This window comes from Hypomesus nipponensis, chromosome 3, assembly GCF_054491055.1.
Source record: "Hypomesus nipponensis isolate SF chromosome 3, ASM5449105v1, whole genome shotgun sequence".
Lineage (NCBI taxonomy): Eukaryota > Metazoa > Chordata > Actinopteri > Osmeriformes > Osmeridae > Hypomesus > Hypomesus nipponensis.
Window position 1 is genome coordinate 12,015,174 of NC_140363.1, and position 27,499 is coordinate 12,042,672.

General features: G+C 42.7%; 4 protein-coding genes across 5 annotated transcripts in view; 2 read left to right on the plus strand and 2 right to left on the minus strand.

The window, feature by feature from the left end:
* The window catches only part of LOC146299810 (connector enhancer of kinase suppressor of ras 3-like), a 32,385-nt gene extending 31,454 nt beyond the window's left edge, over positions 1 to 931 (minus strand). The window contains exon 1 of the mRNA XM_084676313.1: positions 571 to 931. Within this exon, the coding sequence (XP_084532439.1) occupies positions 571 to 631 (61 nt within the window). The 5' untranslated portion in view covers positions 632 to 931. The remainder of the gene's footprint in view (positions 1 to 570) is intronic.
* Positions 932 to 3,498: 2,567 nt separating this feature from the next.
* Positions 3,499 to 10,024, minus strand: qpct (glutaminyl-peptide cyclotransferase). Its single transcript, XM_084676425.1, has 7 exons — positions 9,838 to 10,024; positions 7,317 to 7,463; positions 6,900 to 7,181; positions 5,751 to 5,918; positions 5,184 to 5,283; positions 4,888 to 5,004; positions 3,499 to 4,766 (listed from the first exon to the last, which is right to left on the minus strand). The coding sequence occupies exons 1-7, from the start codon at positions 9,952 to 9,954 to the stop codon at positions 4,585 to 4,587; spliced, it is 1,113 nt and encodes a 370-aa protein (XP_084532551.1). The 5' UTR covers positions 9,955 to 10,024; the 3' UTR covers positions 3,499 to 4,584.
* A 384-nt stretch (positions 10,025 to 10,408) lies between these two features.
* mocs3 (molybdenum cofactor synthesis 3) lies at positions 10,409 to 15,490 on the plus strand. The gene is made up of 13 exons (XM_084676411.1): positions 10,409 to 10,669; positions 10,780 to 10,912; positions 11,035 to 11,127; positions 11,460 to 11,580; positions 12,113 to 12,187; positions 12,293 to 12,410; positions 12,556 to 12,664; positions 12,768 to 12,830; positions 13,190 to 13,353; positions 13,672 to 13,719; positions 14,292 to 14,388; positions 14,592 to 14,699; positions 15,264 to 15,490. Exons 1-13 carry the CDS (start codon positions 10,577 to 10,579, stop codon positions 15,419 to 15,421), a joined length of 1,380 nt encoding a protein of 459 aa, XP_084532537.1. The 5' UTR covers positions 10,409 to 10,576; the 3' UTR covers positions 15,422 to 15,490.
* Positions 15,491 to 16,197: 707 nt separating this feature from the next.
* Positions 16,198 to 27,499, plus strand: part of prkd3 (protein kinase D3) — a 34,157-nt gene continuing 22,855 nt past the window's right edge. The window contains exons 1-2 of one of the 2 annotated variants that reach the window (XM_084676390.1): positions 16,198 to 16,438; positions 16,948 to 17,630. In XM_084676390.1, the coding sequence (XP_084532516.1) occupies positions 17,343 to 17,630 (288 nt within the window). In that variant the 5' untranslated portion in view covers positions 16,198 to 16,438; positions 16,948 to 17,342. Of the gene's footprint in view, positions 16,439 to 16,938; positions 17,631 to 27,499 lie in introns of those variants that run through there. The other variant, XM_084676399.1, reaches the window with a different exon arrangement.

Genomic DNA, 27,499 nt, shown 5'->3' on the forward strand with positions numbered 1-27,499 from the left:
AGTTTTCTGACGGAGGAAAACGTATAGGCAGAATTATGTGGCTCATGCTTGATGATTTGATCCACCGTGCCTGAGGGATATAGTTAGGCTACTATTAGTCAATAGAAGTAACGGATAAATCATACAACTAAAGTATAATAGCCTACATTTATCGTAAGTATTGTTTAATTGATGGAGAAAACAAGATTTCTTTGACAGTCACAGATTGCCTAATTGTTTTCCAGCCGTCACCTGTCAACCCAACGCAAAGAACGATGCCGCGCGCCTCAAATGCTTCAATAATGTATCTAGTAGTAGTAGGCTACTATCCTGGAAACAACGACTAACTGTTAATAATTGTCTCATGCAAAGCAGCTAGGCTAACTATAATCGGAATGGGCAACTGTTTAATGTATATTTAAAGTCTCTTTGACCAACTTTTACGTTAAGGGCGATATTGGCAGTTCAGAAGGGCAGTATCAACGAAACTACAGCCTATCAACGAAACTAGAGCACAGCTAGAGTTTCAGAAGTTTCAAAAGTAGCCTATGGTTGTGAAACTAAACGGTGTCTAAAGTGTACCAAACTTACCTTTCATCCAGTCGACAACTTGCTTTGGTGTCCACTTGGTTATTGGATCCATCGCTTGCATGTTCAACAGTGTTCAATAACACAGCTAATCTATCGAAGTCTAGTAAACAACAAAGCCCGTAGCGCTATCGATGTATATAACACGATGTATAAGCCTGTTTCAAAATCACCGTCGCATGTCTGCTCTTTTTTAACTACAACAGCTGTCTTCTTCCCTTGTTCATCTTCAGAACTGTTTCGTGTTCACTCTACACTCGGGAACACTTTCACACGCATGGTCAGGGCCAGAAGTGTAAACCCCCTCGTCTATTCGTCACTGAGCTTGGAATCGAGTTGCTGTTTCTACTGTTCATTCCTGACCACGCTCATATCAAACTGTACTACTGAGGCGGAGCCACAGTCGTTCAATATAGACATACATTAAACATAATAATTATATCAATATCTACTTTTTTGTCACGCTTCGCAGTCACCTAGGCTTTGAAATAAAGTAGTTGTTTAGGCTTATAATGCAGAGTTTGGTGGCATTTTGTTGGTTTCGATTCTTGTTAATCACAAGTTTTATATTTTACGTAATATAAACGACAAGGTGTGGACACATAATTCATAATTTAATTCATTTTAACTTGAATGACACGCGACTGCGCTCTGTTGGCGAACTATTGTATATCAGCCAGCCACGCATGCTCTTTCTCGGCAGTGTTCTGTTTATGAGTACACTTTTTCGGTGTTCCAATGGCCATAATTAGATGTTGTGGGTTATAATTGGTTGAACCCTTTCTATTCATGTTTTGGGTGTTGCCTCCTGACTTTTATATGCTTTTCCCATTTCCCTGGGGAAAAATGACATGCACATACATGGACACACACACGCACACGGCATACAGTGCAATATCATGAATTCAGTTAAGAGCGATCATGTGAGGTTGATTCAATAGGTCCAATCCTGTAAGTCAACATAAGTGGATGTCTGGTTGCAGAGAAGTCTCAAAGTGGTTCAGACAGTAAAATGTACAGGCACAGGACAGGCAGGATATGTTTGTTTTACTGCCATGGAATAATAAAATGGTCATTGATTCCCGCAATTGGCTGAATTTAGTTGGATGTATACAGACGGTTTTAAAGAGTGAGATAGGACCTTCAGAAGTAGGCGGTACCATCTTCCTAAACTGTTAGACACACTTCGGTAGGGAGAGTCTCCAGTCCTAACCCTGCCGACAATACACAGCTGGGAAGCCACTGTACAACTGCACTGTAATCATCCCCAAATTAGACCTCAGCTCTGATTACACCTATAAGCACATATCAGTTGGCTGCCGGGCAGTAAAATTGTGGAAACCACAATACAGCAGAAGGTGCTATTACTTCTGCTTTCTCTCATCTTCCTTGTTTGAACATGCTGGTGTATTTGCACGCCAAACGGAATAAAGACACACAGCAGGCAAGGTGGGTTTTACAGGTACAGGCTAGACAACCTGTATGGTTGAACTTTAAAAGGGAATTTCTAGAGACAAATTAATTGCAGTTGTTGCATACTAAATGAAAATGTTCACTCCATGTATGCGGTTGTTGCTGTTGTGAACTTGGAAACCAAGGTATTGGGAGGGGAGGCGGGAGTAAAGTCAGAAATGCCTATCCTATTTTCATCGTTTACTCACCTGTAGCAAGGGAGTTTGCTGTTTGAGAGGTATGAACATAACACCTAACATGTAAAAACAATTGGGCATAGTACATCCTTATTTAGGAAAAATAGGGGAAAAAATACTAAAGCTGGAGAAAGTTATTTAAGTGGTTAATTATGGCCATCCTGGGAGATGTTAATGCTTCTGGGAAATGGTCACAAAAGCATGACCAAGAAAGACTGATGATGAGCAGGTGAATCAAGGCTGGTCTAATCATGGCATGACAGTTCCATCGGTACACTCCCAGGTTAAACAACAGAATAGTGAACTGTCAGGGTGTGGTGAAGCCTGCTCAGACACGGTGTGTACTATTAGTGTGTGAGAAAACACATAGGCCCAAGCCCCCAGGACGTAGAATGACAAATGATTTACGTCAACACCATCATAAACTTATTGATGATGAAAACATTTATGTCAACCAGATGACATGAGAGTTAGGTTAAGGTGAGATGGTTATACTCATAATAAATGTTGACATTACAACTTCCAATGAAGGTGCTTAATTGGCCAATTTTATCACATGTAACAGATTCAATGCAAAAAAATCCCTAAAATGGCAACTCAAGGAATTCAGTGTTTATATGTGCTTACTTTAGGAGACGATAACATGTCTCAGCAAGAGATAAGGTGGTTTGACAAGTAGCCATTTAGAACAGTTATACCTTTGAATCTGCTACATATCACAGAATGTGTTTCCTTGTGTTGCTAGGCATCCCAAACATGTCAGAATGCAGAGAGAGACAGAAGAGAGAAAGACAGAAGAGAGAGAAGGGAGTGAAACATTCTCTTCCCAGGGAAGGGTGGTGAATCGAGGGGTATTCGTATACTGTGGAATTCTGGGGAGGTCCTGACAGGATTAGTGAATCATGGGATTGTTGTGTGTGTCTGGGGAGGCCCAAGGAGGGCAGGCCCTCTAGGCTTCACGGTGGGGGGTGAGGGAGGCGGAGGAGGGGTGAGGGAGGCGGAGGAGGGGTGAGAGAGAACTCACGACCAAGAAGGTTGGATAAGACGTTGTGCACTACCCACGGCCTCAGGGTCCACACCACACTGGCTGAGGAGGAAAGCCAAGATTTGTCATCTCCTATTTACCAAAATAATTTCAATAAACAAACACTCTGCCTCCTACAGAGGTCCACCCACAGTATGTTGGTCTGATTGAACCATCCCACTCCTTGCTTGTGTTCTCAGACACAGCTCCCCGAAATACCCACCAGTCACACCATAACAAAAAACAAGATCTTCAAAGCAGCGTATGCAGAAGATCCAGAGTGGGGTTCCTAACTTTCTGGATCAACATTTTATTTCAGGCCGAGGAAGTACATTTTTGGCAGTGTGTGTTATTTCAGGAGCGACATCAAAATGGGACTAATATTGTTATAAAAAACAAACAAGTGAACTTGAAACTAAACAGGCCTACATATCTGACATGGCTGCATATGAAGAACTACAGATGTTCCATCTTATCTATAAGCACACGTTTATCTAAACAGGTTATCTTTATAGACAAACTAGACAGTTAAGACTTTCAGACAGTCATTCTTCATTACACCTACGTCCCCAGTGGTTTTCCTTTGAAGGCCATTTTCTAGGATAGGATTTAACTTCTGTTCATTAATGCAAGAACATGATCCACCTGCTGTTTCATGTGCCAGATGGTCCTAAACCCAATCAGTATTTATATTTGAACAGTCCGGCAAGCAAGGGTACTGTAACACACTCCGCTATAGTCTGTTATTACTATCGGTTGAATACATGATACATACCATGTTCAACCTAGTTGTTACTGTGCTTCTAGATTATCAGCTGTAACACCCCCCAACATTGCAAAAATATGGATGGATAGAGAGAGAGAGAAATAGAGAGAGCAAGTCCCGGTATAAAAATAAAAAGACAAACGCAATAATTCATAAGCAACAAAGAAGACACCAATTGTGGTTTATCTTCTTGACCTATCTTTTCTCCTTCGCCTTCCTCCTCCTTTCACGGCTAGTACAGCCCTGACATTAGCATGAGCACAAAGATGGCTCCTCAGTGAGAGAGCTTGCAGGGGATGTGGAGAAATAAAAAGAGCACTGTGGAGAGAGACACACAGAGGGCCCTGTGTACCTCTCTAGTTGCCGGGGGACAGAGCCTGAGGGAGGGAAAAGAAGCTGTGTTGAGGTCTCTCTGGTTCTTCAGACCCAAACGGTGTGCAAACTTTGGTTTCAGCCAGGCACCCTGATGCATAATTCTGCAAATCAAAGATCGAATGATTATGTGAATTCTGGGCTGAAGGAAAAGCCTGTCGAGCGTTTGGGTTTTAAAGACCAGAACAGATGAAGACTGAGAACCTCTAAGGGGCATTTTGGGGGTTTGAGGGGTCAACGGGTTTGGCATTTAGGTATTCCAGGACAAAGATCTGAAGGATCTTGTTGAGATTCTGGATGGTGGACCGGTCCAGGTTCTGTTCATTGTCGTCAAATGTGTGCCAGACTGAAGGGAATGGGCTGGGGATAAGGTGGAGGACACGCACACCTAAAAGGAAACAAGAATACAAAGATCTTCAGAATCAAAACTGGATGTCTGTGTATGCATGTTTGTATGTATGTGTATTTTGTGTGTGTGTGTCTCTCTGTGTGTGTACGTGTATGTGCACCTCTGTTGAGGAAAGGCATATGGTCATCCTGCACAGGACCCACAGGTAGATTAGGCCAGAAGTACTGAATCTCATTGGGATGGTCCACAAGCTGACCCATAGTGTGCAGACGGCGCTCTGAGCACAGAGGACAAAAACAATCAACCTTCAGCCACAATGTAATACCTGTCAACCGGCCTATTAATGTTGTTTGATCGACCGTCCCTTCATACTGGTCGGGCAACCTTGAGGATTGAGATTCAGGATCAAACAGCGATGCAGAGAGAGACAGAGTGAGTTTGAGTGTAATTATTTACCAATGTTCTGCATCCTGGTGAGCCAGCGGGTTGTGCTAGGGAACTGGTTGCCAAAGCGAGGACTGGGGCCTCCGATAAGATCCAGCAACACAAACAGGTCCTATAAAGTAAAGACAGAGAGATACAGAAGAAGAGGATGAGAAAAAGTGAGAGAGATAAACTTCCTTCAGCTTAGTGTGAGCTAGGTCTCATGGGAAAGTAACTCTGAACCTCCAGTACACTCCCATAAAGCTTTGAGGTGAGGAATGACATAATGTGTTCCACTGTGTAACCGGGTGAAATCTCCTAACACACATACACACAATACTGATACTGTTAAAACCCTTCATCTCCTTTATCACCTTCAAATGGCAGAAGTGGTCAGTTTTACAAAAGTTCTGCTATCTCACAATAGCTAGGATACCAAATAACACACTTTGGATTTATCTGACATATTGTTATTGTAGAAGACAGTGTGATGAATGACTAAATATGCATTTCTCAAGCCTCCCTTCAGGAACTTCTTGACTGGGGTGAGAGAATGTGTTCTCATGGGTCATCTAGCGAGTTGTTGTAGCATTGACGCACCATGCCATGTAATAGGTTGGTGTCGGGGGCCCCGGGCGGGTGGGGGGTTCTTTCCATCTTCTGTGCCAGGTGGCGAGAGCCGTACAGAGAGTCTGTGGACGTCCACTGGAAGAGAGCCTCCTCCCCATCGAAGAACAAGAGCTGCAGAGACAGGTCTGGACTGGAGCCCTAAGAGGTACAGAAAGATCAAGGGAGAAGGAGGTGAGGGAGAAGCAGGTGACTGTTTCAAGAGAGACAGTCACCTGCTGCCCCCTAGTGATTCTAATTAAATAAGGCTATCAAAATACCCCAAAACATTTCCCGTAGAAGTAGCTCTGGATGGTTATGCTCTAATAGGCTGATATAGTTATGGCAGAAGACTAATGGTGATTTGATGATTTATAAATTTCAAAGAATATCCACTGTTTATGGCTATCTGGTGCAGATTCATTTGTATTCAGTGTTTTCACAGTGACCTTTGTCACAGACTGCAGTGCCTCCTGCTCTGCTCCTGTGACAGCTTCTGTCAATCACACACTCCTCCCTTCAGTCAGTGAACCCCAAAGACCAGTAGAGGAATCAACATAAAAACCTTTTGTGAACCCAAGCAGAAAAAGAGCACACTTAAATCTAATTTAAAGGTATTAAATAAGAATGTTATGGATTTTCAACATATCTATCTAATATGTCTATATATTTACATTTACCTGTATTCATTTAGCAGGAGCTTTTATCCAAAGCGACTTCCAAGAGAGAGCTTTACAAAAGTGCATAGGTCACTGATCATAGCAACGAGATAGCCCCAAACATTGTGGGTAGCCAAAATATTAAGCATACATTGTGAAAAAACTAATAAGTGCCAAAGGGAAGAACCATAAGAGCATGTAGTTAAACAAGTTCCAATTGAACAACATGAACCTCAAAAAGTGCTGTAGAAAAGCAAGCAACAGTAAAATATTTCACAGTGAGTACAATCATTTTAAATCAGTATAGTACTTGCAATGTACTGATTTTGTATATTCACATACTTAATTGTATTTCACTTGGGAATGCCAAACATTTTTTTACGTGTTATATCTTTATATTATGTAATATAACTATGCCACACAATATGTAAATGTGGTTGTCTCTTGTATACAAAATAAAATACATTCCAATTGTTGCTGCTACCTTTTGGATCTTCAGTTCCTGGTCCAGGGCACGTGCCAGCTCCAGCATCATGGCACAGGGCACAGCCGAGTCTGTGGCACCTTGGAACTCACGGCCGTGCCACTGTGGTGGGTAGTATTTGGAATCATAGTGGCATGCCAGTACCAAGCGACGCTTGGCAGAGGGGTTAAGGGTGGCAATGATGTTGGTGAATGTCATTGGGCCGTAGGGTGTCTGGGACGTGAACTTGTCCTCCTGTACATCCCAGCCTGCCCCCAGGGAATCTAATGTGGACTTAATGTGCTGGGGACGGAAAGGCAAATGTACGGATTACATACACACACACATTGATCACATAGTCATTCTCTTTTGCAATTAAATCATCAGAATCATATCATCCCCATTTGACGTCAATACATTCCCTCTGCGGATAGTGACCTGCTGCACAGCCAGGCTCCCAGGAGTCCCTGGGTATCTGGTCACCAGCAAGGGCCTCAGATCCCTCTGCCACATCTGGGCCACGTCAGTGTGTGCTAGAGCCTTGGTGATGTCACTGTTGCTCAGGGTGGCAGCCTTGTGCTGGAGCTGGAGAAGCAGGGTTGGTACATAAGAAAGACAGACGTATGAAACAAGGCCAAGAAAGAAAAAAATAAGGAGAAGACAAAGGAAGGAGGGACACAAGCAGCGCAAGGAGAGGTTCAAACAAAAGGGAGACAAAGGAGGACATATGGAGAGAATATATACAGTATATATATATGTATATATATATATATATATATATATATATATATATATATATATATATATATATATATATATATGATATATATAAAAAAACAAGTAGAGGTGAGAAACAAGAAATGGCCAGAGGAGACAAGGGGAAGACAGCAAATAAGGAGAACAAAGAGGTATGAAACAAGGAGAATGTAGAGGTAGGAGAAAGGAAGAGACAAAAGAAACAAGATTAGGAGAGAGAAGGGTTCGAGGAGAAAACAGAGGAAGGAAAGCAAATACAGTTCTAATCCAAGCTTATCCAGTTACATGCAGCATGTCCAACTTTCAAGCCACATAATGCATCATGATTATGATATTTAAGCATTTTACATGGCAAAGTCAACCATATGAACAAAAAGAAAATTGGCAGGTACCACTGCCAATGTCCACTACCCCTTATTTCGTAAACCTCATATTGAGGTCATCAATGCTGTCATCACTCGTCTGCTGTAATACTTGAACATGCAAACAACCGGGAAATATGTTGAAACATTCAAATTGAGAAATGTGTGGTGACTGACTACTGACTATGTGTCGGGGTAAAAACAAAGTGTCGCAATAAGCTTGTTTAAACATGCAAAAGAATGAAATACTGTCTGTGTATAATGAGTGTATTTATGCAATGCACTCAGGCACCTTTTCTGTGAGACTTTCACAGGACACAATAGATAATCAGAATCCACATGAGAGATGAATGAATGAACCATGACTGAATAGGTTTAGATACACTGGAGAGCTGCGGTATCATGATTAGACACATGCCAGTCTTGAATGGGCCACCAGGCTGTGAACATGTTATATCTCTGTCTCACACTCAAATTCCCAAACAGATTTACACAAACACACTGATTAGCATTAGCATTAGTAGCATTGAGATTTCAATAACATTGTTCTGATCCCAAAAAAGCCATTTCACAACATTATTGATCCTATTTCCCTGAACCTCTATCAGGTTCATTTGATCTCAAAGTCCGGCTCCTCCTGCAAAGAGACGCATGGTTGTCCTGGTAACTGACTGAGCCGGGAGCATGGATGCCCAGGGGTTGTCGAGAATCCAGCAGAGACCTCCGTATGAAACATTGTTTCTACTCTACTTTATTGTTCTGTATTGTAATGTCCTCTACACTCTACAGTGGGATACTGTGAGTAGAAAATAAGTGTCATTGTGCAGGCTGGTGTTGAATCCAAAGGTCTAACGTGGTGAAGAGATGCTAACCAGCTAACATGAGTTCTATATGGATCCTCTGAAGCATCACGCTGAAAGGTCAACATCAGTATGAACATAGCATGCTTTTTATCCCAACCCCCATTCAGTCATGCTCGTGACACTCCACTCCATAGGCTTATCAACTAGTAGGGAAAACAAAACAACCAATGAAGAATATTTGACTAGGACTGGATGTAGCTGAATGACCTGTTGATACTGCTTCAATCATGACTGTGACTTGATGATAGGGACCTGGCTAATAGACCAATTATGTGGGTTCAATTAATAATCATACTCCTAGGCTTTCAATCTGGGGGAATGGGTTAACTCTGGATACAGATAAGATTGAAAGGGGTTTACTCTGATCTATAAATATCAAGACCTGCAATTGGAGGATCAATGACGATGGCTGTGCTGTCATAGCAACCAGATAAAGAGGAGACGGGGTGAACAACAAGGGGACTTGGATGAACAGTCTCCCTTTTCAAGATGATACATTTTAGAGGAATTACAAAAAATACTATTATGTATTAAGTATTGTGCATGCTAATAGAATTTACATCTGACTGTCTTAGAGAGCCTTCTACAAAAATAGTTAAACAAGATTTTTCTAAGAAGATTGTGACAAATCACATATAAGTATTGACAAAACTAGACTAAAAAGAAGTGTACCTAAAACATTGGTAAACAAAATCAACACCAAAGACTTGCGACAATACTGTAGCAACAGTATATAGTAGGCTATAATACAACAAATCGGTAACAACATCTAAATGCATGATTTAATATATACATATATATATATATATATATATATATATATATATATATATATATATATATATATATATATATATATATATATATATATATATATATATTAAAAATAATAACTAAGATCGGGTGGAAAAATAATTTAATGCTACTTTCATAAAATTGTTATTACAAGTAGGCTGAAAGAAAAATCCAATAGCCTACCTTTTCATGGGTCCAGGGGACATGTTGTGCTTGTCCATTGATAAAGTCAATAAATGCCACACAAATCCCCAGCACATACGCGAAATGCACAAACGGACCACGGCGACGTTCAGTCATCGCTGAGCCTGAGGTTTTTTTGCTATGAAAATCTCTACCTCTCTCTCCTCTGCAAAGGCTTAACGAATCATGTGAGAGAACATGAGGGAGGACCCAAGGCGTTCACAGCGCGTCACTTATTTATGAAATAGTCTACCTCAAGGCCATATTTATCCGATTGGTTCATGACCTACAGTAGGCTACACCTGTTATAAAGCTGTTATAAGAACGTCTACATATGTTTTTCAAATATTTAGTCCGTCCATGTAGGCCTAATCTAAGTAAACATGTCAGGACTTTTTTCAGATAGCTTAAGAAGCTCCATGTATATCATTTGAAGAACATCTGTTTATGATATACCGTATATGTCAGTAATTATTACACGTTTCGGTAGATGCCATAATCGGATTAATAATCGAATAACAGGATCATCGCGTGCACTTTCCTCAATCAACTCACGAGGTCGCTGGTACAATCTTAACACGTGGTGTTGCTACTCTGCCGTGGTAGACCAGGAAGTAACCATTGCTACAAGTCAGATGACAACAAACTATAGAATCTGAAATCTACGTTTATGTATTTTGTAGCATCATATCGGTTAAAACAGTTTGTATCGTAATAATTTCTCTATTGTCCTGCATCAATGGCGGAGGAGGTGCTTTGCTTGAAAGCAAAACTTAAAGAAAAAGAAAATGAGATAGCTGAACTGAAAAATAAACTAGCACAATTGGAAAAGGTATTGCGCTTTTATCTCATGTAATTAACAATTAACATTCTAGTTTAGCAACACGTTTAAGTCAAAGTGCATTCCTTAACGTGCTCTGCTCTCCCTCCATGTGGAATTAGAGCAACGTGGCAGGGTTGGAACTACACGAGAAAGTGACTGACCTGTCACCTCCGCAACCCAAGACAGCCCTTTCCAATGACGACATCATGAGATACAGCAGACAGCTGCTGCTGCCAGAGTTTGGAGTTAAAGGTAATAACGACAACAATATCCTTGATTTGATCTGTGTTCAATAATAGGACAACTCATCAATGCACAGTGGTCGTGATTTAAGTAGCCTAAATGTTGGCAGCATATGCTCTTTCGCCCTGCAGGTCAGCTGAATCTGGCCAGGAGCTCGGTTCTTGTGGTGGGGTGTGGAGGACTAGGTTGCCCCCTGGCTCAGTACCTAGCCGCAGCTGGAATAGGTACAATGGCATTCTTGTTGAATGTCAGTCTGGAAGAACTGCACTACCTTTCTCATTATAGTACATACAAATATATTGTAGGGTAATAGTATTAAACGATTATTCACTCAAATACCTGATATCTCATATATTTACAGATCCTTTAAACATGTGCAATTCTGCAATACAACAGTGTCAAATAAGCACATAGTACCCTTTCCAATAGAATTACCTAGCTAAAGTCACTCACCAACCCTTTTTGCCCTATATACATTGACAGAGGATAGACCCCCACCTACCCCCAGTATTTGTGTGCATTGTGTAACATCATGTCCTTGTATGTGTAAACCCAGGTCGTCTGGGTCTGCTGGACTACGACGAGGTGGAGCTTAGTAACCTCCACAGGCAGGTTCTCCATGGGGAGGATAGCTGTGGACAGGCCAAGGCCCTGTCTGCAGCACAGGCTATCAGGAGGTAGGCTCCATGCTTTAGTATGTTTCTGGAAGTAACTTTCTGCCATGTAGTGTAGGATGTTAATGTGACCTGGGTCTTGAGAATTACATGACCTACGAAATACTGGGGTCACTTTACTTTTTCTGTGAAAGTGCTCTTCAGAATTGACACGTTTTATCTGCAGTTTGTTTATTTTACATCTACAGATATTCAGTTGTGGAAACATCTGTTTTCTGTTCCTTGCCTACCGATAGTAGGCCAAACTGTGACTAACCTCCACAGCATAGCCAAAACCACTTGGTGGTGCCATTTCTCTAAATAGCAAAACCATACCCTCATCAAAATTATGTACCAGTTCTAGAACTGTCTGTTTGTTTGAGTGAAAACATGTATTCATTTAGCAGACAATTTGATCCAAAACACATGAAAGGTAATGCATGCCCAAGACATTGCTGGCTTTAACGTCTTGAAGATAAATGTTATTTTCTGTAGGATAGTGTACTCATTTGGTGCTGTGGTTATTTATTTGGTCTGTGCTAACATGTGTCCTAAGGTTGAACTCTACAGTAGAATGCATTCCCTACCACCTTCAGCTGTCCTCAGAGAATGCCCTGCAACTAATTCAACAGTATCCTCCAGACCAGAGTTGTGACTACAATTCTCCGGGACACTAAACGGCTGATAAAATGTGTCCATGCAATAAGTGTTGACTCCTTGATGAGATCCTCCTCATGTATGACATTGTGGCTGACTGCTCAGACAACGTTCCAACACGTTACCTGGTGAATGATGCCTGTGTCCTCAGTGGGAAGCCCCTGGTGTCTGCCAGTGCGCTGAGAATGGAGGGACAGGTAACAAGCTAGCATCCTCTTTCATGGGACTTCCATGGCTTATCCCATAACTGAAAAAAGCAAATGACCATCTCAGACATTATTTATTAGGAAGTGAAGTGATGCACTGACAATAGTTGTAGTTTTGTTTACCCTCTGTGTGTAGCTGACTGTGTATAACTACCGTGGAGGCCCCTGCTACAGGTGTCTGTACCCAATCCCCCCTCCTCCAGAGACTGTGACCAACTGCTCTGATGGAGGGGTCCTTGGAGTGGGTACGTCCTGTCTGGTCCATTGTATCTTAGTCCTATTCAAGATGGGGTGAAGGTAATGTGAATTATTTGGTTGTTCATTGGATTGTTTTCTCTTTTGTCACAGTACCAGGAATTATGGGATGCTTCCAGGCCTTAGAGGTTCTAAAGATCGCCTCTGGACAGGGCTGTATCCTTCCGTCTTTCCAACTCCTTGTCAGGCCAAGCCAGTCACTCTAAAATAGCATTTTCTGCTTAGTCATCTTACTGAATGAATGAATGCCAGCTTGAATTAAGCAGGCACACTGTAAGATTCAATTGTGGCAAAGCAAGGGAAGGAAGGGGTGTTTTTCTCCATGGCCATGCCCATCTGATAAAACTCTGCATATAAAAGATGTAGAAAGCTAATCTTTAGTACTGGAGCCTCTGATAAGTCAAAGGAAAAATATAGGCTACATCTACGAGACTGTGAGGAGTGCAGCGTCTCTGAGTCCTTCCGCACAGTGAAACGTACCAGGAAATAGTCCCTTCCTTGACAGGGTGTGACAGCTTCCTGTGGGCAGCAGCTGCTGATGCTTGATGCCCAGGAGGCCAGATTTCGCTACATCAGGCTGAGGCCAAGGCAGGCAGGCTGCCCTGTGTGTGGAGAGACCCCAACCGTGACACACCTGGTGGATTACGAGGCCTTTTGTGGGTCTGTAGCCACTGACAAGGTCAGTCGAACTAGGAAAACGAGACTGTGGTTCAAGCATGTTGGGTAATGTATTTATTTACTGCAGCATCAGGAGATCTGTGTTCTCTAAGTTGCATAGCTGACAGTATCTCCTCTCACCTTGGTGAAACATTCTTCTACATATAATGTTGCCAGCCCCAATAAATACTTCCATCTGTCTTTTATTTAGGCAAAATATACTGTGCAGATTCTTAATAGTACAACAGTAAAGTAGGTTTTCTTGATTTTTCCCTACATTATAGGATAAAAATCTAAGTATTTAGTCTATTATGTTTACCTAATCCATTCTGCTTCCCAGTGCCGCAGACTGAACCTCCTCTCCAGTGACCAGAGAATCACAGTGCAGGTAGAGTATGAGACTGACCATGTCGCCACTTGCTGCTTTATAATGATGATTATTGCATGATTGCTCTGGTTTTTCTCAACATTTGCACACATTCATAAAACTCAGATTATATCTCAATTTGGACCCAGCCCTAAATGGGAAATGACTAGAAACTTGTTTGTAAGGTTTTCCATGTGAAAGAATAACACATCTTTATATTTGGCACTGACTATAATGACGGTGGTTTAGATTAGTTTGTGTTGTGCTGAATTGGAACTTTAATGAGAAATTAGTCCTTTTAGAGGCATAAGATGTAAATCAGGATTGATTGGACTGTAACAGAGGGTATGTCATTTTTGGGGTTTTATTTCCTTTGAACGAAGCTGCACAAAAAACGTCCATCCCTTACCCAACTCAAAGGATAACCCGTTAAAGTATACCTCAGAATATTCTGATATGATGACATCCAAAGCAACTTAAAATTGTTACAAGCCATTTATTCTTTCTTTACAGAACCTCAGGTTTAAGCAGTTATGTTATTGTCTTCTGTGATGTATCAACTGTTGTATATAATCTAGTCTATCACATTTCAGGAATATAAATCCATATTGGACAGTCCATGCTCCCATCTCCTGTTAGATGTCAGGCCTCTTGTGGAGGTGGATATGTGCCATCTACCCTTTTCTCTCAGTATCCTTTTACATGTCAGACTGCCCTTTTGGCATTTAAGCTTGTTTACTTGCCAGGTAGTTATATTAACAGTGGTTCCTAACACAGTGAATGACTTGTTCAATTTAGCTGATATGTTTGCTCTCTGTGTCAAGTAGGTTAATGTACTGTTATTAACTCGAGTTTATATCCTTATGTGTTTATCATCCTTAAATCATTGTAAGACATCCCTCTCTCAAGTTTAGAAGACAGAAAAAGTGAACATGTTCAGCTGTTAAAGGAGAAAATTAGCCAAGTAAAGCAGCAGACGTCGAGTGGATCCCAGGTCCCAGGTAATGTGTGTCCAGGATGTGTAGCCAGGTCAGCACATACACAGGCCCCTTAGCAGCTAGATATAACTAGGTATTCATATTCACTAAACTAAGAAGAGTAATCTGAGTGCTGATTAGGTCAGTGTGTAGTCTTGCACTCCCAGAGTCTTCGCTTATTTTGGACAGCCAATGACTGCAGGTGATGGGGTTGCTTAGCGATCCTTTTCCAAAACAAGTATTGTCATTGTGAACAGCTGGTCAGCCTTTTAGAATTTAATATTCAAGATTTTATTTTAGAACAGACAGAGAGTGTATATTCAGTGTGTCTGCATGTCATTAAAGGGAGGTCTGTCTCCTTCAACAAAAAACACATTAACATACAGTATTGAGATGTCCAAAATAACCATTTATAAAACCCATTTTACTGTAGATAAAAAAAAAATACATGTGGTTTGATTGTAAAACACAACCGCTTTTTATTGCCTTTAGTAGTCCAGACATCATAATTAGAGACCTCAGTCAAATTCATCGTCATTCAGCTCCTTACCATGCTGGACACCTCGCTCTCCTCTCTGTTTTCCACAGTCTATGTCATCTGTAAGATGGGTAATGAATCCCAGAAGGCTGTGCAGGTCCTGGAGAAGATGTCTGGCACTGAGGTGGACAGTATCACTGTGAAGGACATCTCTGGAGGCCTGATGGCTTGGGCCCAGAAGATAGACCCCACCTTTCCTCAGTATTAACTCAGCTGAAGCTCCTCTGCTCTTCCATTGGGAGGATTTGTTCTAATAAAAGTCTTCTTCTTTCTACTAGTTGTCTTTCATCTTCCAAGTTATTTTTCGTTAATGTGTGTGCAACTGCAGTCTTTATCTTTTAAAATGCCAAGTGTCATCAGCAGCTCTCCGTTTATTAGTTGAAAAGCCAGCACAAGTTGAACATATTTATGTGTTGACAATAGGCAACATCTGGGAGCATTCTTCAGGAGCTGACAGAAATATACCTGTTTAGATATGGCGTGATTAGAAAAACACAGTGTTTCCGTGATTTAAGGTGCCGTTCCCTGATTTTGATTAGGGTCACCGCTGCCCAATTTTAATTTGGTCGATTGGGAATACGGAGTTGGCAGTAACACATGCATGTGTGCAGTAGCCTACCAAAATCTTACAAAATGTTGACATAATTACAGTTTGTAAAGATCCCCATTCATCTCACATTAGACCTATGACCGCATGAATGTATTCAGCAGAGTGAACTTTTCTTTCTCATTTAAAAATGTACAGAACCAACATCAGAGGTTACATTTTGTGAAGCCGTCTAACGGAAAAGAAGTAGAGCCCAAAAAGAGCATGCGCAAACGAATGAAGTCTGATGGAGGCGCCATTGCATTTGTGAGACTGTAGTTCACACAAGAATCTCTACTGATGAAAACTCCTTTTAGCGAAGCTAATGAAACTCCAAAGCCCAGTAACTTCTCTATTTTCTCGTCAAACAGGGGGAGTTGTCACAGCTGGAGGGATAATAAGATGCGCATGAATTTACTATATAAACGATGAAAGTTTGTAAGCGCAGGAATCAAAGCAATTTACATTGCGTTTAGCACAATGTTTCCATTACATTTCTTTAGCTACATTTTTGGCGCTGCTTTGTGAGTTTTAAATTGTGAATGAATTCCAGTGTACGTTCTCATCGATTGTTGGAGTTGCAAAGTTTTTGTTGTCCACTTGCCATGGATAGTAAACCACTCATCACAGACTGTGAAGGTAAACCATTTTCACTTACTTTGAGTTTGAAATAAACTAGTTAAGAATATTTCAAATATCATAGCAGTTTTCAAAATCTGGGCTTGTATAACTTGTTTTGCTGGCATTCGTGGACAGTCTTCTGCCAGAAATCCCAATTGAAAGTGGGAGGGTCCAGATGTTGAGAAGCCTTGAATCCAGATGTTGGTTGGTTGTGCAGGGATATGTAAACATAACACGCAGATAAAACCACAACAGGTCCCCACATTTTTGGATTTTGAGGTCTCCCAAGTGCAGGATAATAGACAAGATATAGGCTAATTTGGCTTGCTTTCAACGATCACATGTTTCACATGTTTCATGTGCATAGCCTAGCTGAATATTTAATGTAGCCTACTGTCTACTATGAAGTAAAGCTTAAAGGTGAGCCTTTTATCCAATCCTTTGAAATAGTTTGCAATGGATTACTGTTTCTCAGGCCGGTTTCAAACAAGGTTTCCACCCAATAATACAGTTGTCTTCTTGTTTAGGTTTCCTGCGGTTGGGTCCGAGACCTCTAACAAGGCGAATTGATATCCGTCAAGAATATGAAATCTGGAGGGGAGGTCGTTTGCTCTAAATGTCAAATTATCTGGCTTCCTCTTAAGCCAGAGTTTCCGCTATTGGACCCGCCAACCTGTGCGCATTGATGGGCCGTCAGGCGTCGGCCTGAGAAGTTTTGGATTGCGGCAACATTTTTCCAGCAAGAAATGTCGGTTTGATTGATTGGAGAAAAAGACCATTGCCTTTGATGCTCTCTGGACATCTTCCTTTTACTGAGTACCAACTATTTCATAGTGGTACAATAGTGCCTTCTTTAGCGAAGCATCACTGACATATTTGTCTGAATTATATTGCAGTGAAGAGTATAATTGGAAGAAACCTAATGTCTGCCTGTAGCAGCTCCTCTCCTCCGTCCTTCCCAAGAGCTTACCTCCTTTCACATCACCCAGTTGCGCCACCGACTCCGTCCCCAAGCCCACCAGCACCGATTTACAGCCGACTGTCAAACGGCAGTCACAGCGCGCCAAGTCCCACAAACTCACGCAGTTCATTCCACGGAGTGTCGTTTCTTCTTCAAATTGGCCTCACCAGGGAGACGGTTAACCTGGAAGCAAATGACCTGTCGCTGTCTGCTGTGAAAGATCTTGTCTGCTCCATAGTCGACCAAAAGGTAATTTATCCACACCTGGCCCAATGGATTTTAAATCAAATTACTAAAATGAATATTTAAAAAATATAACTTTCAACAAACAATTCAATGCAAACATCAAGATTGTCATTTTAAGTCAAAATGTAACTGTTAATAGAACTTGAACAATGACATTCGTTCTCATTTAAGTTGTCATTTCAGTGCTGTATATTTGTTTGCAAAGCAGCAGTTTGCAAAGTAGAAAACATCTGTGTTTCATGCACAAAATGGGTCTCCAGCACCACAGGAGTGTGCAGTAAGCCTACTCCAGTTACTGGCCATGGTCTACTTGTTACAGTTATTTACATTGTGGTGCACTCTCACTGGGGAGACAAACACTTAGCCACTTTGTGGTCTACTCTGCTGTAAGACATCTATGATGTCAGGCAAAATCCAGGTTATTTTCCATGACAATTGGTCTGCTGTAACATCAGTGGAATTTAACCCTTGTTTTAGAGGAAGCTTTGGACCACTCACATTCAGACTGACTATTAATCAGCTGTGTCTCCAGTATACCAGTTGACAAAAATAAGCATAAGGTGAATCCCAGGGCATGCCAGTAGAGAAAACTGCAGTTTGTTTACTTAATTTATGCATGTTTATCATAGCTTATAAGTGTGTCTACATGAGCGTATTTGTGTAGCATGTGTGTGCCTTGTGTGTTCTTTCTGTGCATTTCAGTACACAGACCGTAGCTTGTATGTTCTAGTTGGCACTGCTCTGTGGCCTGCTACTGCTACTGTTACTGTAGATCACAAAGCCCCATCCAATAATAATAAGAATGTGTTCATTTAGCAGATGGTTTTATCCAAATGGATGTATACGGCTGGAATTGAAGCTGCAACCTCTTGATCTGGAGTCAAATACACAGCTGAGTTATACCCCTCCCCCAATTAGGTTATAAAACTACTGATTATGGTCAAATAAATCTCCCTCATCTGACTCATCAGTCACCCTCACGTAATCACCTTATGTACAGTACATAATGATGAAATGGGTCTATTTGCGTCCATCATTAATATAGTGAGGGACTAGATTAAAGATCTCACATGCATTTTTCCATCAGCAGTAATGAAGAAAATATGGACTCTGAGTCCAACAGGTGAGATCAGTTGTTTGGATCAGATTAGATGCAGCGGGAATCACTGATGAAATACTTGTGAAACCCAGAATTTAAGTACAGTTGAACTATTTCCTGTGTGATGCAAAGCTTGTTTCTTCTCCTAGTGCACAGAAAACACAGTCAGGAATGCTACAATGTGCTCAGCTGACCTACTGTATTATCATACTGAGAGCTAAGCAGTAGTATAAGCAGGTTATATGCTGTAATGTCTGGCCTGCTGTAGGCTTCAGACTATCTGCTAATTGAGCAATACCACAAAGTGAAAAACACTGTGGGATTCATTTTGCGTGCCTTGCTTGTGTCCTTTAGTTCAGTATAGGCCAAGTTCACATTCCTGGGATGCAGGGTAATGTTGTTGTTCTTTATGGGGTCTGCTGATCCTCGCTAGCCATTTATGAGCTGCTCTGCTGTTACAGAGCAGAAAATCTGATCAGCGCTTATATTGACATGGATCTCGTAATGTACTGGCATGGTCACACAAAGCAGTTGCTGGGAAAAACTTTGCAAATATGATAATTTGAAGAAAATGCTTGAAGAAAATTGTTGAGTTATCTGTGCTCTAAACTGAGGAATTTGTATCAGCTGCTTGCATCAGAATTGGGTCACATTTATTATTTGTCTCATGTTACAACTTTGTTATGAATGATACCATGACAACCTCTAATTACAGTTTATTTACATCAGTCTTCTTAATAGACTAATTGCTTTACACTATTAATCTAGTTGTTTATTAGTATTTACATGTATATAAATATTTTCAGTATTTTCTTCCTAACTCAAACTGGTTCTGCCTGACTGCAAACATGAGTAGTGCACCGCTCTGTGTCATTCTTAATAGGTCCTCCCATATGGCTTTGATATTAATGGAAAATATGACTGTGTTCTTTCCTCCCCCATCCATTCCATCCTCATCTCCTTTCTCATTCTGAAATATGCATGACGACCATTGGCCCTCGCCCTCGCCAGCTTTCCCAGCTGAGATGCTCTGACCCCCCCTCCGGCCTTCCCAGAACTCCTCCACTCAGCAGAAGCTGGCGGGTTTGTGTGCCTGCAGGGAGTGGGACAGGAACATGGTTTTATCTGCTCATATCTCAGCAGAAGGAGTCATGGCGGAACTGTGGTCCTGTGTGTAGTTAGTGTTTCCTCCGCCCAGGGAGGGTCTGCAGGGTAAGTGATTCACCAGCCACTGAGCCGCGCAACAAGCATGGATGGATGTCAGCGTCTGGATCTGATAGTACAGCACATCATTTTCCCACCATCAGCAAATTTTGAACTCCCAGTTATGAATTTTCAGCTGTCTTGATCTTGTGCTTGGTCCTAGTTCAGTTCCAAGCCCTTCGTCTGAGGTTTGTTTGATGTGTTGGCATTTCCTGTGTGTTCAGACTGTCTACTTACTACCTTATGACAAATGCGTTTCAGTATAGGTTTGTAACCGAATTATACATTCGAATGAAGCATTTGCGCTAACACAGATGTAATTTGAATTTGTCAGACGTCTGGTAAGGGTTTAGTGGGTGTCTCACACTGTACTGTATATAACCCCTCAATGTCTCACTGTTGGCATGTCATCTTCTGGCCGAACCCTCCCATGTTGAACCCAACTCATTGTTCCAATTGTTCCAGTTGACAGCTAGACCTCATGACTTGGCCTCCACTCTGGTGTGGGATGACCCTCTCCCCTCCTCACAGTCACAGTGACTGTGACTGGCCGGCCAGTCTGTTAAGCATCTTGATTGCAGGGGTTTGGATGGCTTCTGCTTCCCAGTGGTTGAAGATTTAAATCCACAATAAGGCTCTGATTCAACTTCAGGTTACTGTGTTTTTCTTGAAATCTTACAGTGTTTTCTGAACCAATGCATGGAATTAAATTGATTCAGAATGATTCAGACCATGCAGGCTATGACCCGTGTGGCCCCTACGGTGTGCGAGTATCATGCCACGCGTCAATGGAGATTGTGAGGGGGTTCATGGCAGTGGGACAGGGAGACACATCCAGAAAGGCACCTGTCGGCCCAGAAATGAGCTTTCATGGCACCCATCCTGCAATGCCAATTCAGACTCTGCTGGCCCTGCTGATACTGTTGAATTGGGGTCTCAGTGTGTGATGAATGGCTGGGGATAAACAGTGATAGCATCCGCTCGCCGACATTTCCTGTTTGGTGTAGCCCAAGTCCTCTCGTGCAGCCAGAGAGGGAGCAATTGTGGGACAAAAGTTCGCGACTTCTTGAGAATGACTCCAGATCAGCCAGCCAGCAATGAGCTGGCCAGGCCAGCCCAGCCAGAAGACATTACTCCTCACCCCGGCATTTCTGGAGGATGATGTGATGTTGTTTGAGGATGGCGTGGATTTGTGGTGCCATGAAATTAAAATATTTGAAACATAACACTGTTTCTGCAATTCTCAACATCTGCCAAATGTTAAAGGATGTTGTAATGTTCATGGCATGCGCCACATAGCTTCATATTCTACATTTATGGCATGCTTTACATCCTATAATGGTGCAATTAAATAGCTTGTGTAGTTTTTTGGTTTGGGCAAGGGTTGGTAACTGGTTGAAGCTTTTCAGCGTTTGATGTACAATAGAGAGTTTACAATCTACCTTGGCCTCCAAGTTAACAGTGCTCTCTCTGTCAGAGGGGATGATAAAGCTTGCTAGAAGGAAGGAAATTTGAAGTCCTTTTGGCAAAGGCCTTGGAAAAAAACATAAAACTTTTCCCTCAAAAGGCAGTTTTATGAACATTTTTACCTTACTCCTTGTCCCTAGGATATTCCTGTGCACATTTTTGAACATACTCATTGCAGCTGCAAATACTGTAATGTGGAAAGCTTGCCTCGCACACGTTTCCTTACTGGTTAGTGCAGTAACTCCCAGTGTCTGGTTGGTCAGTGCAGTAACTCCCAGTGTCTGGTTAGTCAGTGAAGTAACTCCCAGTGTCTGGTTGGTTAGTGCAGTAACTCCCAGTGTCTGGTTGGTCAGTGCAGTAACTCCCAGTGTCTGGTTGGTTAGTGCAGTAACTCCCAGTGTCTGGTTGGTTAGTGCAGTAACTCCCAGTGTCTGGTTGGTCTGTGCAGTAACTCCCAGTGTCTGGTTGGTCAGTGCAGTAACTCCCAGTGTCTGGTTGGTCAGTGCAGTAACTCCCAGTGTCTGGTTGGTCAGTGCAGTAACTCCCAGTGTCTGGTTGGGGCTGAGGGTTGGACAGCTGTCTCTGTAATTACCAAAACAAAGACCTTTTGAGAAAGGAAAATGCCTTAACCTCAGAGCTGGGAAACATGAAACAGCAAGGTATTTTGAAGATTTTAGAAAGTAGACCTTTTAGTAGCATTAAGCGGTACTTTTACAGATTACAAACAGTATATTTTGGTGTTTTTGTGTATGCCTTTGAAAGTTAATCGCCTTTAATTACCTCATATACCACAATGACCATATAAGAGGAATGATCACAAATATTGGAGAGAAACACTGCTATGAGGATGTTAAAATGCTTTTCTGGTGCACTTGATCATCCTACAAGGTCACGCGGGGCAAAGATCCCAACATGTTGGGTTGTTGCCCTGGTAACGGAGACTTGGGAACAGGTTAGTTCCTGGTACTGATTGCTGGGAGGGAGGGAGGGAGGGAGGGAGGGAGGGAGGGAGGGAGGGAGGGAGGGAGGGAGGGAGGGAGGGAGGGAGGGAGGGAGGGAGGGAGGGAGGGAGGGAGGGAGGGAGGGAGGGGGGAGAATGAAAGAGAGTGAATAAGGACTGGCTGAAGGAGGAAAGGGTGAAGCAGAAGTAGTGGAGGGAGAACAGATGGAAACTGGCAAGTACAATGCTCCCACTGGCCAAGACTAACTGAAACACACAGGAAATAAATCACCTCCTTCTCCTCCACACATAGGGTTGGACAACCGAGCCCACATCTGCACGCTCATGGAGCCGCCATATTTCTCTCTGGGGACCCGGCTGTTCTGAGCCCTATGTGTGATATACATGAGGCCAGACATTTTCTGGAAAGCAGATTCAGCCTCTTCTCAGAGAAAATATAAAGCTTCACCCTCGAGTCGGAACAGTGTCAGCGTTAAGACATATTGGATTTGCTCATTTTTTGCTCAACATGTGTGAAGAGTTCATAAGTCAGCATATTCACATATTTCATGTAAAAGCCATGGTTACAGTATAGAAATATAGAAACATAGTAATAGATGTATGGTATGATGCCTTTACGTGTATCTGCAAAACCTAAAGTAGTTGTACAAGAAATGTTGCTTTTCCGTGGCAAAGTAACTTGCCAATTTACTGTATGTTGCTGGCTTATGAGCCTGTTTGTGCTATAAGGATATATGTGAGTCGATGATTTGAGGAGGAATATAGCAAAAAAGCTAATTGTATTTTTAAAGGTACAATAGGTAAGATCTTTCCAGAAAGAAAATATGTTTTGTCCCCTATTCATGTCGTATAAGCTAATGAGGCACTGTGAGAGTTGTTAAGCAACACAGATAGGTCAGTGCTGAAGTGGAATATATATTTTTCTTTTGTAGCTGCCCTCTACTTTTCTAGCCAATTATGTTTCAGCAATCCTGTTTCAGCCAACCGCCTTCGGTGAGGCGGGTTTTCCTCCTTGGCTTATTTTGTGAAACCACTGTCAATCAAACTGGAGCTAAGTGCAGTAGTTCAAACAAAAATTGCAGGGCGCCGTTTCTCTCATTTGAATTTATTTTAAAATATTACCGAGTGCAGCTTTAAAATGAACTGAGTCATTTGTCCCATCTGCGGTTCACATGTCTGGAGATTCATTCTCTTCAAATGCAGATCGGCATGGCAGAGAAGAACGTTCAACCGCAAGACTCGCTGAGAATGACAGGCCGGAGAGGAGAGGTTCTCCCTGGAGAGGGAGGACAGCCTGGCGGCAGGCAAGGCATTGAGGCCTGGTTTGTGGGCATACACCCGCTGGTGCCTTGGAGTGTGGCTGGTTCCAAAACCAGCCGTGGAATTCACCCCACCACCAATGTGGGTTCCCTACACATGGGGAGCATCTGGGGGCTGCAGGAACGCCCTTCACCAGCCTGTAAAATTGAACAATGGTGGCTAGAGAAGGAGATAATCTAGCATTACTAAAATCTCCATTATTTTTGATTAAATCTGTTGAAAATTTAATTACACTGATGTAGCAGCTACATAATCAACATCAAACTGCATTGTTTTGGACTCAAACATGGTGACCTGAGTTTTACGGTCAGTGATTGATGAAAATACATTTGTCAAACCTAGAGATTGGACAGTTTATCTTTTGCAAAGACAGACATTTCCTTTTGTCTGGAGTTATGGTTTTTCACTTAAAGGAATGCGGCCTATGACTAATGCTGAGGACACTTATTGTACTTAACTGTGGCGCCCTGTCTGGTCTTCTAACTGTCTTGTCAGACCAAAGTCAGGAGTCTGACCTTAAATGCCCATATCTCTTTACAGTGGAAACACACGGTAACTATATTATACCCCTCAAACTCACTAAAGAGGTGAAGGAAATCTACAGATGTCATAATGTCATAGACTCACAACAATGGAGGAGCTGTAACTCCCCCCCCCCCCCCCCCCCACACACATAGACACACGCATTATGTGTACTAGGGACAGGTTCCCCCAATGAGAGCCATACAGAGCCTGGGGCTTCTGCGAGCCTTCGGTATGATCGATCCCTGCGTCAGCAGCAGGTTGAACGTGCAGTGCTCCGAGGTGTTTTCTCAGCCCTGCCTGCCTCTTCCTGTCTGTGGGCTCACTGAGTGATCTGTCACGCTGATAACGAGACGGCAGAGGAAATGCCTCGGTACCCTGCTAGCAGAAACCCTGCTGTGTCTAAACAGAGTGAGGGGGCCTGGAACGGCTGGGACCTGCCACCGAGGAACTGCTGATGCGATCTCTTAACAAGAAGCAAGGTGAAATATAGAATATGTTGAGTACCAGTTGAGTATTGCCTGAGTTTACTTCTTGTTTTCCTTCATTACGATTTTTGGAGCAATGAGTGATTAGTTGTACTGTTGGTCGCTGTGTCCCGCCAACTAGAAAGTTCAGTCACACTTAAGAGTAGAACCTCTCCCAGTTTCCACAAAATTCCCTCTGTGGTCAGTAGAAGAGAACAGTGTGTTCAGTCTTGTATTTAGTTGTCTGTGTGGCTTGGTCCACATGGCTTGTCTGCCGACCACTTTTCAGTCAAGTGTTTTCAAAGCGCCAGGAGGAACTGCCCTCTGCCTCTGTGAGTGAGAGAGTGACGAACAAAAGTGAATGGCTGACGCACACGCTCAACACACGGAGCCTCAAACCCCACATCCACATGCCTTGGACATGCTACACTGTTTAGCTGTCACAGGTAGTTCAGCACATGAGCAGCAAGACAGCATTGGTTAGGAGTCACTTCCCAAAAATACCAATTTCTGTGTTCAATTTGGGCCTCAACACTTCACCATAAATCCCATGACCTGAAGCTTAGTCAAACGAGGAGAAAAATCTCCTTCTTCACCAGTGTCATCGCCGCATAAATCTAATACTGCCTTCCCCTGATTATGTCCTCTGTGAAGACCAGCCACCTGACTGGGATCCCCTGGCTCTGCTGCAGCCAGAGGGGACTGATGAAGAAGTGCTATATCATCTTGGTGGGAGTCTATAGGAGGGTCACTAAGGGGCTCTAAGTCACAAAGCTGAGGGCCTGTGCTGGAGCACTGACTGAGATCACATGGCCGTCTCTCTGCCCGTTGTTTAGATCCTGTGACTCATCCTTCCTCTTCTCCTCCCAGCCTCCGGATACACTCTCTCTCACTCGCACATGCACGCACATCCACACATTCATGGACACACGCGTGCATAGACACACACATGCAGACACACACTCACACACACAAACTCCAAAGAGTGGAGTTCTTTGCATGTGTAAAGACAGTGTCTGAAGACCTAGTGGCGACCTCATCACAAGTGCATTGCAGTTGCCAAGAGCTGTGTTATTGCGCTGGAAGCTCATAAACCACAGTAGTAGTATGGAGCTCTTTGTCTATATCCATGCTGTAAGGCTAGAAGTTGAAACCCATGTGGGTGAAATGCGCTGTGGTTTTACTTTTTAAAACTGTACTTCACAAGGTTACAATATGAGACCCCCACATACTGGAATTGGGTCCTTAACAGGATGAAAAGTATCAATCTTACTCATGGAAATGAGGTAAGGGATATGTGGCCAAATGGTTTCTCCTGATAGCTGAAGCAGGTCCACTCTGGCAGGTGTATGGCCTCTCCTTATGACAACACTGGTTTGTGGTTTGGAGGAAGGCCTAGGCCTATAAGCTCAGCGGTTAGCACTGGGCTTTCACCTTGTCAGCGCTTGGTGTACTAATACCTTTTATAGTTTGCAACGTAAAGAGCGCCACACCAGCAACAAATGAGTTACATATGAAATCTTGGCGAGATTTCAAAATGTGCGGCTGCTTTTCCCATCACGCGGGGCAGGAGGAGCCGAGTTGTGGTGATCACACTGTTCTCGGACCAGGGGCCAAAATGAGAAGACGAGAGAGTGGCCGGCGATAGTCGGTCGGACAATAAGTTACTCTGTCATTATGTTGACCCTTGATCCGCCGAGGACAGGAATGTGCAAATGCGGCCCGTTGTGTTTCCCCAAGTCCTGTCAGGAGTAGAGAAATGGGAAGCGTTAGAGCTGAATAGAGCTAGCACTCGTGCTATCTGACAAAATTGATGGGCTTTTCTAAAAATACTTTTTTTTTTTTTTTACAAAGGCTTACATTTGGATACCCAGCTACACAGAGGCATTATTGTGTCCAATATAACTCCAAATATTGTACTTGTCTTTTCCCTTTGATTTGAACAATTTGAGCACCAGTTCGCTCTCGGATAAGATGGTCATATGAGCTGAGTGTCTGATTCACCACACCACGTCGAAGACGTGTCCCTTATGCTACAGTCTGAAAGAAACAGCCACTCTTTCAGCACACTAGTTTCTTTTCCACCATATCTCTTCAGTGGACCCAGTCTGGTACCATGATGGATGTTCTCTCTGTTATTTCTTCCACTGGTGGGGAAAAGTAGCTGCTTAGGCCTAGTCTTTCAGCGAGTGTCTGTGTAAGTGAGACGGAGGAAGAGGGAGAGACTACACAAAGGGTCAAATCCATAGAGCAACATAGAGTAGTAAACACAGATGACATTGGAAGTAGAAAAGAGAAAGGATAGGTCCAGAGAGTGTTACTACAGCTTGCGAACCAAATAGGAACCATATGGGCCTGCATTACAGTATATCACAGATGGGCATGTGTGCACTCCACAACCTGCCTCTCTGCTCCAGCTGTACGGTTTTTGCCCTGGCCCAGGCCTGCAAACAGGGAGCAAATCGTTTTATGTAATGCAGTGTCCAAATTATGCCTGCCTCCCTTCTGTCTTTACACCCATGGACTCTGGGGAAGAGGGGAAGGCCTATAGCAGATGACATGGGTTTGCAATATGGCTGCCTGATTCCTATGGAGTAAGGGAAGGAAGGATCTGTTAAAAGTGAGAGATCGACCTGTGGAGATAATCTCTGTGTTACACAATACGTCCATGCCATAGGGAAGCGGAATGCGTACATGTTACATGCGTTATTATCAGATTAGCAAGGCACCTATCTTGGAGAATGGACAGTAATCTCTGGAAGATGAGTGATTTTGAAAGTCATGACTTTTGTTGTTTTGATAGCTGTGTGTTCAGGACGCCAACTGCCACACC

Bases quoted from the DNA above. Each gene is read 5' to 3' on its own strand.
- mocs3 (XM_084676411.1), top strand. From the start codon at position 10,577: ATGGCGGAGGAGGTGCTTTGCTTGAAAGCAAAACTTAAAGAAAAAGAA. The intron at 12,411-12,555 runs GTAACAAGCTAG...CTCTGTGTGTAG, and splicing joins CGCTGAGAATGGAGGGACAG to CTGACTGTGTATAACTACCG. The intron at 14,700-15,263 runs GTAATGTGTGTC...TGTTTTCCACAG, and splicing joins GAGTGGATCCCAGGTCCCAG to TCTATGTCATCTGTAAGATG.
- qpct (XM_084676425.1), bottom strand. From the start codon at position 9,954: ATGACTGAACGTCGCCGTGGTCCGTTTGTGCATTTCGCGTATGTGCTG. The intron at 5,284-5,750 runs GTGCGTCAATGC...TTTACTTTATAG, and splicing joins CCAACCTATTACATGGCATG to GACCTGTTTGTGTTGCTGGA. The intron at 4,767-4,887 runs GTGCACATACAC...GTTTCCTTTTAG, and splicing joins TATGCCTTTCCTCAACAGAG to GTGTGCGTGTCCTCCACCTT.